The sequence below is a fragment of the Canis lupus genome, chromosome 4 (assembly GCF_011100685.1).
Source record: "Canis lupus familiaris isolate Mischka breed German Shepherd chromosome 4, alternate assembly UU_Cfam_GSD_1.0, whole genome shotgun sequence".
NCBI lineage: Eukaryota > Metazoa > Chordata > Mammalia > Carnivora > Canidae > Canis > Canis lupus.
The window spans coordinates 8,917,250-8,929,717 of NC_049225.1; the positions used below are offsets into that span (position 1 = coordinate 8,917,250).

Consider the following 12,468-nt stretch of genomic DNA (forward strand, 5'->3'; position numbering starts at 1 on the left):
CCTCTGCTGCTTCCTGTTATCAAATAGGAAAAAAAAAAAAAAACACCCCAGCCTCAAAACTGAATTTTTAGGGATGTGTTGCAGGCCATAAGCAGGTAACCCCAGAAATTTGGCGTGTTTACTTTTCATGGACCTAGTTGTCTCTCCTTCACCTCCTGTAAAGTAGGTGAAGCTGGCCAGGAAGGGGGTTGCCACGTGCCATATGCCAGCCCCCAGGGACCCTGATGATCTGGATTTTGCATGCCACAGAACACAGAGTTTTCAGGCCTTGGAGCCAGACAGCTCCGCCTCCTCTTCAACAGCTTAGCATGACCAGCTGCTGTGGGAAGGAAGTGTGTCTCCTCAGATGCCTGCATCCCTCCCCCTCCTGCAGGGATCTAGGGGCTGGGCTGCCCCCATGCTCCTCTCTGCCTTCACCTCCTCCTCTGGGGCCAAGCCTTGGCCTCCTTGACTCCCTGATACCCTCCGCATGGCTTGAGGTCAGAACTTCCTTCTGCAGGCCTCCGAGGGCCCCTGCCTTGGCCCAGCCCCACTGCCCCATCTGGCCCTTGCTCCCAGCTGGCTGAAGTGCCTTTCCCTGAAGTGATCTGAGGGGGCTACACCCAACACGGAGCTCAAACTCAATGACTCTGTGATCCATGGAGTCACATGCTCTTCTGAATGAGCCAACCAGACACCCCTAGATGTTTGTTTTTTTAAAAATAAACTAAATTGCTGTAAGGTATGTAAGATGATGTATATGTATGTTACTGTGAAAAGATCCAGACAATGCAGAAGCAGCATTGTGAAGCAGTTGGTGGTATCTTTATAGAACTTTGCTCAAGTATTCACTTTTTATCAGATTTGGGTTTGGTAGGATATATGATATCCTGACACAGGACCTGTCACATGTGAGGTCACCTCTTCCCCTTCTGCTTGAGCAGTTTGGCTTTTCCTTTTTTTGGATTTTGGCAAAAAAACAAAAAACAAAAAACCCCAAAATGAGGGAATTTGAGAGTTACTTTCTCAGTATTTTGGGTTTGTTTTTTTAAGGAAAGTGGCATGTATAATTATGATTCCCACCTTCTGTCTGGTAGAGCCATGCAGTTTTTAGAAAAGATGACTGGGTTGATTCGCGTGGCTTTTCATGTCCTTGCATCTGGGGTTCTGTGCTCTGGACAGGAGTTGAGAAGGTGGTGGCCACGAGTCCAGATCTGTTTCCATGGGCCTCAAGGGGGAGGCTGTTGGGCCTCTCACACAGGCTTCCCCTTCCTGACTGATGGTTCTTTGCCCAGAGAGCACCTGGCCTGCTACCCCATGTAGGGGAAGAAGGGTGTGGAACAGGTGAGCCCTGGGGGGTTCCAAGCAGCCACACAGGCCGTCTCCCTAGCTCCTGTGGGAGGGTGACCCAGGGGCTGCCACAGAACGGAGTTTGGAAAAGAAATTTAATGATTTATTCACTGTCACACAGGGAGGGACAGGGCAGAGCTGAGAAGCATGTTGGCAATCTAGAACCCTTTCATTGACAGGAGTCCCTTTCACACTCATAAGCAAGAGATTCCCTTAATACTGGAGGAAAAAAAAATCAATTTTTCTGAAAGGCAAAGGAGGGCCTGGTCTGTTTAAACATCCTACTCATTTTCTGTTTTTTTTTTTTTTTTTTTTTTTTTTTCCGCAAAACTCTCTATCATCTGCCCCCCTGCTCCCATTACCATGATGGCACCGAGCTTTCGTTTCTGCCCTGGTCTTGGGGGCCAGGGCCCCTGAATTTGTATTCACGGTGGAAGCTGCTCGCTAGATCAGTCCTAGCTGCCTTTGTCTTGTTGGGCTGCAGTTTTGTCCTTGCATTTATGGAAACCCTCTTATCTCAGCGGAGTTAAATATATTACAAGTCAGGAGGAGAAGCATCGATTCCATAAATACATAAATAAAAGTCCCTAAAAAGAAGCAGTTGGTAAAAAAGGGGGGCATATTTTAATCATTCTTCCTCACTCACCCACTTTTTTAAAAAGCAAACTTTGTTTTTTAGAGCAATTTTAGGTTAACAGCAAGACAGAGCAGAAAGTACAGAGATTTCTTCTATACTCCCTGTCCCCACACGGGCACAACCTCCCCCGCTCCGACACCCCTCGGGGTGGGGTATCTGCTGCAGTGGATGAAGCCCCACGCTGCATCAGCCTCGCCCGGAGTCCGTGGGCTCCATCAGGGTTCCCTCGCGGTGTGTGCATCCAGTGGGTCCAGACAAAGGTATAAAGACGTATCCACCGTCAGAGCATCGAGCGGAAGTCAGAGCCCTCCATGCTCTGCCCCTCATCCCTCCCATCCCTCACCCCTGGCAGCCACCCATCTTTGTTTGTTTTTATTATTATTTTTTTTTATTTTTAAGATTTTATTTATTCATAGAGACACAGAGAGAGAGAGAGAGAGAGGCAGAGACCCAGGCAGAGGGAGAAGCAGGCTCCATGCAGGGATCCTGATGTGGGACTCGATCCCGGGTCTCCAGGATCACACCCTGGGCCGAACGTGGCGCTGAGCCGCTGAGCCACCCGCGCTGCCCGGCCACCCATCTTTGTACTGTCTCCGGACTGGGCCTTTTCCGGAATGCCATACAGTTGGAGCCACAGAGTACGTAGCCTTCTCGGGTTGCCTTCTGTCAGGAGGTAGCAATATGCGCCGGAGGCCCTTCCGTGTCTTCCCAGGGCCTGGAGCTCAGTTCTTGTTAGCGCTGAGTAACGTTCCATTGTCGGTGCGTACGGTAGTTCGGCCGTTCACCTGCTGAGGCCATCAGGGTTGCTTCCAGGTCTTGGCCACCGTGAGTGAAGCTGCTGTGAACATCAGCAGGTGTTTGGGAGGATGTAACGTTTGAACGTGTTTGATTAAATATCACAGTGTGGGCTTGTCTCACCTGTTTTAACCGTGCGACCATCTCTTTGAGGTAGAGACTGGCACCAAGCAGCCCACTGGGAGGGGAGTTCCTTTCCTGTCTCCTTCCCAGGCTCTGCTGTCTCAGCCCGATTTCTCTGACCTCCAGTATTCACAGTTGAAATTTACCCTTGACTCAAGATGCCACCGTATCTGTCAACTAGAAACTCCTCTACCTTTTGGGCTTCAGGAGTGCAGGGAAGATTTAGGGTTCGAGGAACCCTGGCACCGCTTGTGAATTGCTCAGATCTATCCATGGGACGCTCAGGGGTTGGGATTCCAACTTTTGTAAGCCCTGAAACTGAGCGAACCGGGCACCATATTCCGACATTCTGGGGCCGTTGTGACCCTAGCAGACAGGAGTGTTTACTGTTGGTGGTCGCACACCTACTGTAGCTCTGCAGCGCTGGCACTGGACGTGCAGTGCAGTTGTTTTGTCTGTAATCTTTGAATGCTGGGAAAGAATAAAGAAATACATGTTTTTATTTTTTTATTTATTTATGATAGTCACAGAGAGAGAGAGAGGCAGAGACATAGGCAGGCTCCATGCACCGGGAGCCCGACGTGGGATTCGATCCCGGGTCTCCAGGATCGCGCCCTGGGCCAAAGGCAGGCGCCAAACCGCTGCGCCACCCAGGGATCCCAGAAATACATGTTTTTAAATGGGATTCTCCTTATGCTGGAGCCTTGCAGCCTGTTAGGAGACTGGGATTTGCCTCGGTGGATTATACTAATGCACAGAGCCATGATCTTGCCCGCTCCAAAGTAGAGAGGGAGACAGCTGGCCCAGAAAACCTGGGGCTTGTGAGAGCCGCACGAACCCTGGGTTGCTTTAGTAGGAGTCCCTGTTTGGGGACGACGAGAGCCACCTAGCAGTATTGATGGAGGGCACCCCTGCACGTGGGGTGGACCCCCGAGCCCTGGAGGCCCACGGGCACCAGCAGCCTGCTGTGGCTGTGTGGCCACGTGCTCACGATGGACAGAGCTGCTGTCCCTCAATGGACTGGCTGCCTGAGAGTTACCTGTGGAGTTGTTAGCATTGTCAAATCACGCCAGGTGAGAGCTACAGATTCTGCCTATTATCATAGCACCCTAGGTGATGCCGATTTACAGCCAGGTCTGGGGACAGTGAACAGCTAGGGTAGGGGGCCCTCTCGAGAGAGCCTTGAGTCTGGTGTCCATGAATAGTGCCTGTGTGAAACCTGGGCCAGTGAGCACCCAGGAAGGGACCATTCCCATCAACTGCCTCAGACAGGTGTGCCACAGAGAGGGCATTCACGAGAAGGTGTGGTTTGTTCAGGCCCAGGTGGCAGACGGGCCCGCAGCCTTCAGGGAAGCCCAGAGGGTAGGCTCGACTTCCCACGTGCTGCACGGTCTCTGAAGTCAGCTCTTTCCACGTTCCAGGGAAGGTGCTACTTCCTGTCTGCTGGCTGCTAGTGGCCTGGCTTTGTGCAGTGGTGGCGGTGGGCGGGAAACGCTCAGAGGTCACCTCAGAAAGCCCATGCCCCTGGGTTGGCTTCCTTCATCGGGCAGATCTGTGAGCGACCTCGGGGACAGCCAGCGCAGGCCGTGCTGTCCACAGATGCTATCGGTCCCATCCTTGAGATGCAACAATACAAATTCACTGGCCTGGCCTTGGAAGTGGAAAAAAAGTTACTGAAGAGTAAATGCTCAGTACTCTCTAATCCAGTTCATTAAGAGGGAAAGTTAATAATTGTAATATTTCCCCATGTTTGAAATCAACTTTAAGTCCAGAGTTTCTCATTTTATAATAATTTTGGAATAGTTATGACTTATACAGAGGAATTGTACCCAATTATAGAGGAGTTGCTCATAATGAAGCAATTTTAAAAGCAGAATTACCAAAATCACTTTTTTTTTTAACCAAAATCACTTTAAAGTTGAATTGCAAAATTTGCACTTCATGTCAAATATGGTGAATTTCAGTGTGTTCGATATCGGTTGCAGCCCTGAATGTATTAGTCACTGTTTAACACCTGGTTCCAGTGAGTGTGGGGCGGGGGGGTCGGGGGTGCAGCTCTGACGTGTAGCATTTGCTGATTGTTTGGGGCCCATGGAGGAGCAGAACATGTTGCAAGTGGTTTTTTAGGTTCTCAGAAAAGCCCAGTAGTAAACCCCTACCTCCACAGGCAGCATCAGCCTTCAGAGTGGGACATTTGCTACAGTGGATTAACCCTACTCTGACACATGGTTATTGTATAAAGTCCATGGTTGGCACTGGGGCTTGCTCTTGCAGGACATTCTGTGGGTTTTGAGGAGAATGTCCACCACTACAGTATGGTGCAGAGTGTTTTCACTGCCTTAAAATCTTTGTTCTGCCCTCCCTTCAACTCTGGCAACCACTGATCTTTGTACTGCCTATGATTTTGCCTTTTCCAGAATGTTGTACAGTTGGACTCATCCAGTGTTGCCTTTTCAGATTCCTTTACTGTGGGAATATCTACATAATAGAAAATGTACTGTTCTAACCATTCTTAAGTAGACATTTAGTACATTCCCACTGCTCTGCAGCCATTACCACTGTCCATTTCTAGAACTTTTCCATCACCTCAGCCAGAAACTCTGAATGCATTAAACAATAATAACTTCTCATTCCTCCCTCCCCTGGTAAGCTCTATTCTGCTTCCCATCTCCATGAATTTGCCTGGTCTAGGTACCTCAGATAAGTGGAATCATGTAATATTTGCCCTTTAGTGACTGGCATAATCATTTAGCACAATGTCCTCAAGGTTTGCTTGTAGCTGGTGCCAGAATTTCCTTCCTTTTGAAGGCTGAGTAGGATTCCATTGTATGGATTTGCCACCTTTTGTTTATTCATCTGTTGATGGACATCTGTGTTCTATTCACATGTTGGCTACAACTAAAGCTGCAGCTAGCTCTGTGTACAGTGTCTGTTCAAGTGCCTCCTTTCAGTTCTTTTGGCTGTATCTCTAGGGGTAGAATTTCTAGATCTAATGGTAACTCTGTGTTTAATTTGTGTGTGTGTGTGTGTGTGTGTGTGTGTGTGTTTAATTTTTTTGAGGAATTGCTACACTGTTTCCCACAGTGACTGCACCATTTCACTTTCCCAGCAGTGGTGCATGAGGGCTCCAAGGGCTCTAGTTTCTCCACATCCCTGCCAACACTTGTGATTTTTCATCCTTGTGGGTATGGAGTATATTACTTTTGTTTATAAGACAGTATGTGTGTGTGTCTTGAAGATTTTATTTACTCATTTGGGTGGGGGGCGGGGCAGAGGGAGAGAGAGAGAGAGAGGGAATCTCAAGCAGATTCCATGCTCAGCACAGAGCCCAATGTGGGGCTCGATCTCACGGCCCTGAGGACCCTGAGATCACGACCTGAGCTGAAACCAAGAGTCTCAACCAACTGAGCCACCCAGGCGACCCTAATACAATGTGTTTTAATTGTGCTTATGTAACTTAATTTCTACCAATGGCTATATTTAACAGCAGGTTCAAAAAATTCCTGAACATTTCACGGACCACTTTCTGGAGTTGGTGCAGCCTCACTCCAGCACACTGCTAGCTGCAGCCAGTACAAATGTCTGGGGCCCACAGAGATCTTAAAAACACTCAGGCATCCATCTTTTACTGAATAGTAAAGCAAATGCTGGAGATTTTGTGTGAATATGCATTCTGGTACTTTGAGCAGAGAAATAGCTATTCTTTTCTTTTCTTTTCTTTTCTTTTCTTTTCTTTTCTTTTCTTTTCTTTTCTTTTCTTTTCTTTTCAAGATTTTATTTACTCATTCATGAGAGACAGAGAGAGAGGCAGAGACATAGGCAGAGGGAGAAGCAGGCTCCCCGCAGGGAACCTGATGTGGGACTCAATCCCCAGGACTCCAGGATCATGACCTGAGCTGAAGGCAGGTGCTCAACCACTGAGCCACCCAGGTGTCCCTGTTTGTTTGTTTTTTAAAGATTTTATTTATTTATTCATGAGAGACACAGAGAGAGAGAGAGGTAGAGACACAGGTAGAGGGAGAAGCAGGCTCCATGCAGGGAGCCTGACATGGGACTCGATCCCGGGTCTCCAGGATCAGGCCCTGGACGGAAGGTGGTGCTAAACCTCTGAGCCACCAGGCTGCCCCCCCACCCCCGCCCCTTTTTATTAAGCACCTTTCCTGTTAGGTGAACAATGTGTTGAGTGAATATTTTCCAGTAAGAGGGAGCCTGGGCCTCTCGGATGTCAGAGGAGAGAAGACTTGGTATACGTCCGTCCTGCAGTCCTTGGAGCCACATGAGCCTGAGCAGAGCCTCCCACATGTTGTGTTGGCCTCTGATATTTCCAGGGACTGTATGTCCTATGGCTCTTGGTGGCATCCCCTCTGCTTTTTGTGCTGCTCTTTTGGGATCTAGTGACTTCTAGGCTTCTTTCTGTGCTGTGCTCCAGAGAAGAAATAATTTCTAGAGAGGTGCAGCATTGTCTGCGGCACAAACGTCCCTTATGGGGAGGAATTTGTGAGGACTCTTGGCCAAATTAGAACCCCACTCCATGACATCTCGTGGTCTAAGTGGCAGATGTGTTTTGATGCCTTGGTAGTTTCAAATCTTGAGCACCAGGGCAGCAGGTGGGGACCCTTCAAGCCACCCTACATACAGCATATGTGAGCATCCAAACCATGTGCCTGGCTACATTTTGGTTGCCTGCTGGTCATCGTGGGAGAGAAGAAAGAGAACACTATGTGTGCATGTACTGCCACCAGGCAATTCTGATGCCATTTTGCATCCAGCTGCCTGGAGAGCCTGTTCCCAACGCTGCAGTGTGCAGCCACGGCTGACATCAGAGCTGCAATAACATTTTTGCTTGGCATGTTTATTTTTGTTAAGCGTTTTATTATTTTTTATGAGCTCAGAATTGCAGAAATCTAAGGAATTTGCCCCTTGACTGAGTTTCTTGCTGGAGCAAACAAAAAACTATTGACTTGACACCAAGTTGGGAGAAATCACAGTGTGACCCTTTCTCTGTCTGCGACCCCTTTGGAATGTCAGCTAATATGCAGGCTGCAACCACTGGTGAGCGCATGCTCCAGGCTCAGTCTCTGGTCCTCTGAGTCTTACACTCATTTTCCTGGCAAAGCCAAAAGCCTTATTTTAATTTTTGCCGATTTCAGCTGTATATCTAATATATAAGGACAGATCATACCACAGGATAAGGGGATCCAGCGCCAAGGTGCCTGTGACCACTGGGTCTGTCCCCTTGCCTCCTTTTGCCTCCTCACTCTCCTGACCCTTCCTCTGTCCACTGAGGTGGCCACTGGGCTGTCCCATGTCTGGGTAGAAGGAGCACAGAGGGACCTGGGTGGCTCAGTTGGTCAGCATCTGCCTTTGGCTCAGGTCATGAAACTGGTGTTGAGCACCCTGTGACAGGCTGTCAATGGGAGTACTTCTCCGCCTGCCCCTCCCCCTGCTTGTGCTGTCTCTCTCTCATAAAGAAATAAAATCTTAAAAAAAAGCACATTTGCCAATTGATTTCCCTTTACCTACCCACCCCCACCCCCCCACCCCCAGACCCATAGCCCAGACACCCGAGGCTGGGCTGCAGGCCTCCCTCCCAGCACAAGGGTTCATTCGCTCACATTCCTCCAAGCAGCCCACTTCCATTTTTGGAGGGACAGAGTTTGTAAGTTGAGGAGTAACTTGGGTTTAGCTGGAATTCCAGTGGAGGGGCAGTGGCCCATGTTCCCTCTCATTGGTTGTTTTTCCCACCGCCAGGAACATCGGGGCTGAGGCTGAGGGAGGGGGGTTCAGAGGCTGAGGCGGGGACGGCATGGGCTACTGTGGACCCCGTTTGCCTCACAGAGGAGGGTAGAGCCTCATCTACCTCTGGGGGCAGGGAGCACCTCTGCGGGGAGGATCTCACTTCCCGGGAGTGCTCTATGGAAGGAACATGTCAATTTAAAATCCCTTATCCCATATTCAGTCTGCATCTCCCAGTATGTCCCAACTTTCAGTTCAGAGGAGATCCCTAGGAGAAGTGAGGCACGGATGAGAGACATTTGCTGGCACAGGGAGGTGGCTGGGGACCTGGAGGGCCAGCCAAGAGAAGGCAGTCTTTGCCATCACTTGTTTATTAGGCCAGGGAGCAGAACGTAGCAGAGCCACGGCCAGATTCTTGGTTACTGCTCCAAAGGGCTCTTTCCGTCGTGTTCTGTTGGTGATGGTGAGAGTGTCACAGCTCTCACTCTTAAGTGGGCACCTGCATTAAATTGGCATGTTCTTCATTGACCTTGGTGGGCAGTGCCTCTCAGGTCTCTGCGGGCCCGAGGGGATGGCGGGGGCTCAGCTGCGTTGGTACTGCCCAGAGGATTACTGCCTGATGTTCTGATCGTTGGTTACTTCATTTGATCATCACAACCACCCTGCAAGGGAAGCTTGATTCTCCTCTTATAGATCAGAGAAACAGGCTCAGAGGGCTGCGTCCTCTTCCCATCATGGCCTCGTGTGCAGTAGCTGGTAGAGGCCTGAGCCTGTAAAGCCCCTTGCCCTTTCTGCTCACATCCCCGTCATCAAGTCCCCAAGGGGCCTCCCAGACAGTCATTGAGCAACCTTTTGACTGGGGTGTCCCGGGGTGTGCCTGGCCGCCTCCACTGGAAAGGTGAGGGCAAAGCCAAACTGAGGAGGTCAGCACATGCTATGTAGACGAGCCAAACATCAGGCTTGCTCCAAGCTGGGAGCTAGGATGAGTCCTAAGGTCTGTTTTCCCTGTGGCCTTGGGTGGATGTTTGCATGGTGTATGTTTGGGTTTGGGTTTCACATTTATTCTTGAATTTTTATTTTAGGACATAACTTGGCAAGATGAGCACTCAGCCCCTTTCTCCTGGGAAACGAGGGTAAGTTGGATTAAATTTAGATTTGTCCTTTTAAAAAAGAATTGTGTAGTCCTCTGTTTTTCTTGTAGCACTGCATAGACTCAGAAGGCAGGGGCCCCGCTGCCTGGCTGCAGGTGACGCACTTCTGCTAGTGGAAGAAGACAGGAGGGGAGAGGGCTGGGATGGTTAGAATGGTGTGGGGCTGTGTTGGAATTAAAGTGGTCATCAGTACCAGCAGCCAGGGCCCCCCAGTGCCCTTTGACTAGGGTCCCAGCCGTCCTGGGAAAGAGGGACAGCCCTGTTGGGGGTTTTCTCTGCTCTTCCTTTTGCCCCCCAGCACTCAGCACTTTGGGAGGGGCACTCTGCAAGGCAGAGCTTGTGGAGGGAAGCTTTTGGGGTGTGGGATGGGGGGGCAGCTGCTTTTATTAAAATGAACTCAATAGGGCCAGGAAGTTGGGTAGGTGTGGGGGCAGGAGAGACACAGTGGCAGGGACAAGGCTGCAGATCCATCAAGATTGCCTGGAGGAGGAGTCAGCTCAAAGGTGCTGGAACCTGAGGGTGCAAGAAGAAAGGGAAAGACCTCTTTGCGCCCTATGGAGTTGAAGGGGCAGTGGGACCACATGGACAGGTGTTAGCGAATACAGCCCAGCCTGGACCACTAACTCCTAGTCACTTGTTTACTATCATTATTATTTTGGATGTTGATTATTTATTGCCAGAGTTGCCTAGCAGTGTCTAGCTTAACTGATTTTAATGCATTTCCCTGAGCCTCCCTAGTTGCCCCAGTAGAAGTGCATTAATAAGGAGCAAAAGGACCAAAAGGCAAGTGTCTGTAACCCACAGGAAAGAAGGAAAAAGACCAGGATTCTAGGACATTTAGTGCTGTGTTGGAGAGCTCTTCCTATAATAGGAGTAACAAAGACAGCAGTGTGCCTTAGTTCACCTTGAGGTCACATCAGGACTTTGAGGTGCCAAGACTTGCAGGCACTTGTCTTGGTTTTCTGCTAGGCTCACATCACTTGTCCCAGAAGAAGTGGGCATCCAGGGAGCATGTGGAGGGTTGAGTCAGAGTGGGGGCAAAGCAGTGAGGAGGTCTACAAGACACCTGAGAGGTCCTCATGTGGGGTCTGTGTCTTAAAATCAAAGATCTGACAACGTTCTTATGAATGAGGACAGCACTTGGTGAGTGACTGTTGGCGCCAAGTGACCCGAGCTGTCCTGGGGATGGGAAAGAGCATGAAATGGTCCTCACAGGAGAGCTGGGAGATGGTTTTGAGAGTATGTGGTATTAATGCAGATGCACATGTTCATCTGGCGGGCACAGATTCCTTCCGCCTTCAGATTACCTACCCCTGGGGTCCTGAGCATCGTGCAGTAAAGATGCAAACACCTGCGTCACACACGTGTCCTTTTTTACCTAGATCTGTGCAGAGGGCAAACTGAGTGAAACAGTGTGCCTGGAAGCCGGGTCCTCCCTAGGGATCTGGATGCTGCTTGAAGGATATCAAGGAGCAGCCTGGAAATACAGGAGCCCCTAAAACCAGTGAGGAACCCTCGTCTAGTCACACTGGGAGGGAAGCTGTGGGTGGGTAGAGAGTACATGAGCACACTGGCAGTCAGCCAGGACCCTCGGTCTTCCTAGAGGGGCTCCCCAGTGAGGAACTGGGAAACACTAACCCTGCAGGTGATCCCTAGTGATAAGAAGCAAATAGACCCTCTGCCGGTTGGGAACGAACAGCCTGGGATTCAGCGTCCCAGAAAGCGGCACAGAGTTTCCTGGACTGGGTCCTCTGTTTGATGATATCACAGTGATAAAGGCACGGAGGTCAAAAGAGTTATAACATCCTAAGCCCTAAATCCATCTTGTGCCCCATGAGAATATCTGCTCTATTAAGAAATTACCTTGTGAAATGTTCCCGAATCTGCTATTTGTGAGATGGGACATTCCATCTATTATTAACTTGTCGCAGATGACATTCTGGGACAAGGATGGGCAGTGGCAGGGGCGGGTGCAGAAATGAGGCTCAGCCACTTGGGGCCAGCCTGCGGCACAAGTGTCTCCAGAACAAGGACAGCAAATAGGATCAAGGATTACACCCATGCTGGCACTAAGTGTCTGCAGTTGCCAGCCACGTCTCTTAGGAATCCGGTCAGTTGAGAAGCCTCCAGAAGTTAATAGGTGTTGCCCACTTAGCCCAGACTCAGCTTACTGGCGGGCTCACTTGGGGTCCTCAGCTTTTAGTTTGATCTCTTGAGATTGGGCTTAAATAGCTGAGTGTTAGAACCTTACAGAGGCAAATAGCAATCCAGAGAACAAAGAGGCTTGTTCCTACCTACCCTGTCTTCACAAGTGAAGGTCGAGTTCTAGAAGGATCCACCACTCACCTCCCCAGTCCAATTCAGAGTGTTCCAGCTCTGTCACACTGCCTGAGGACTTCTAGACTGGTGAGAACCTCTTTGCAGAGCTGCGAACAGGAGGTGGCTTCAGGCAGGGCACGGCGGCTCCGATCTCCCGGTGCAAGATTTGGAGCTCAGATGTGGGTTCTTGCTCTCCCTCATTTGACACCGCCTTCTCTCCATCAGTTATCTGTTGATGCATAACAAACCACCCCACAGCTTCATGGACCAAAGCAGATATTTCTTTGCCCATGATTCTGGGGCTTAGCAGCGTGGGCCGGGCTCAGCCGGCTGTTGTTCTGTTGGCCTTGACTGGGATGGCTCACCTGTCATCCGACA

The 12,468-nt window shown here is 50.0% G+C and overlaps 1 protein-coding gene across 1 annotated transcript in view; it reads left to right on the plus strand.

Annotated features, from left to right (window-relative positions):
- C4H1orf198 (chromosome 4 C1orf198 homolog) overlaps nucleotides 1–12,468 on the plus strand; it is a 33,653-nt gene that overhangs the window by 4,987 nt on the left and 16,198 nt on the right. The window contains exon 2 of the mRNA XM_038533934.1: nucleotides 9,703–9,753. Within this exon, the coding sequence (XP_038389862.1) occupies nucleotides 9,703–9,753 (51 nt within the window). The remainder of the gene's footprint in view (nucleotides 1–9,702; nucleotides 9,754–12,468) is intronic.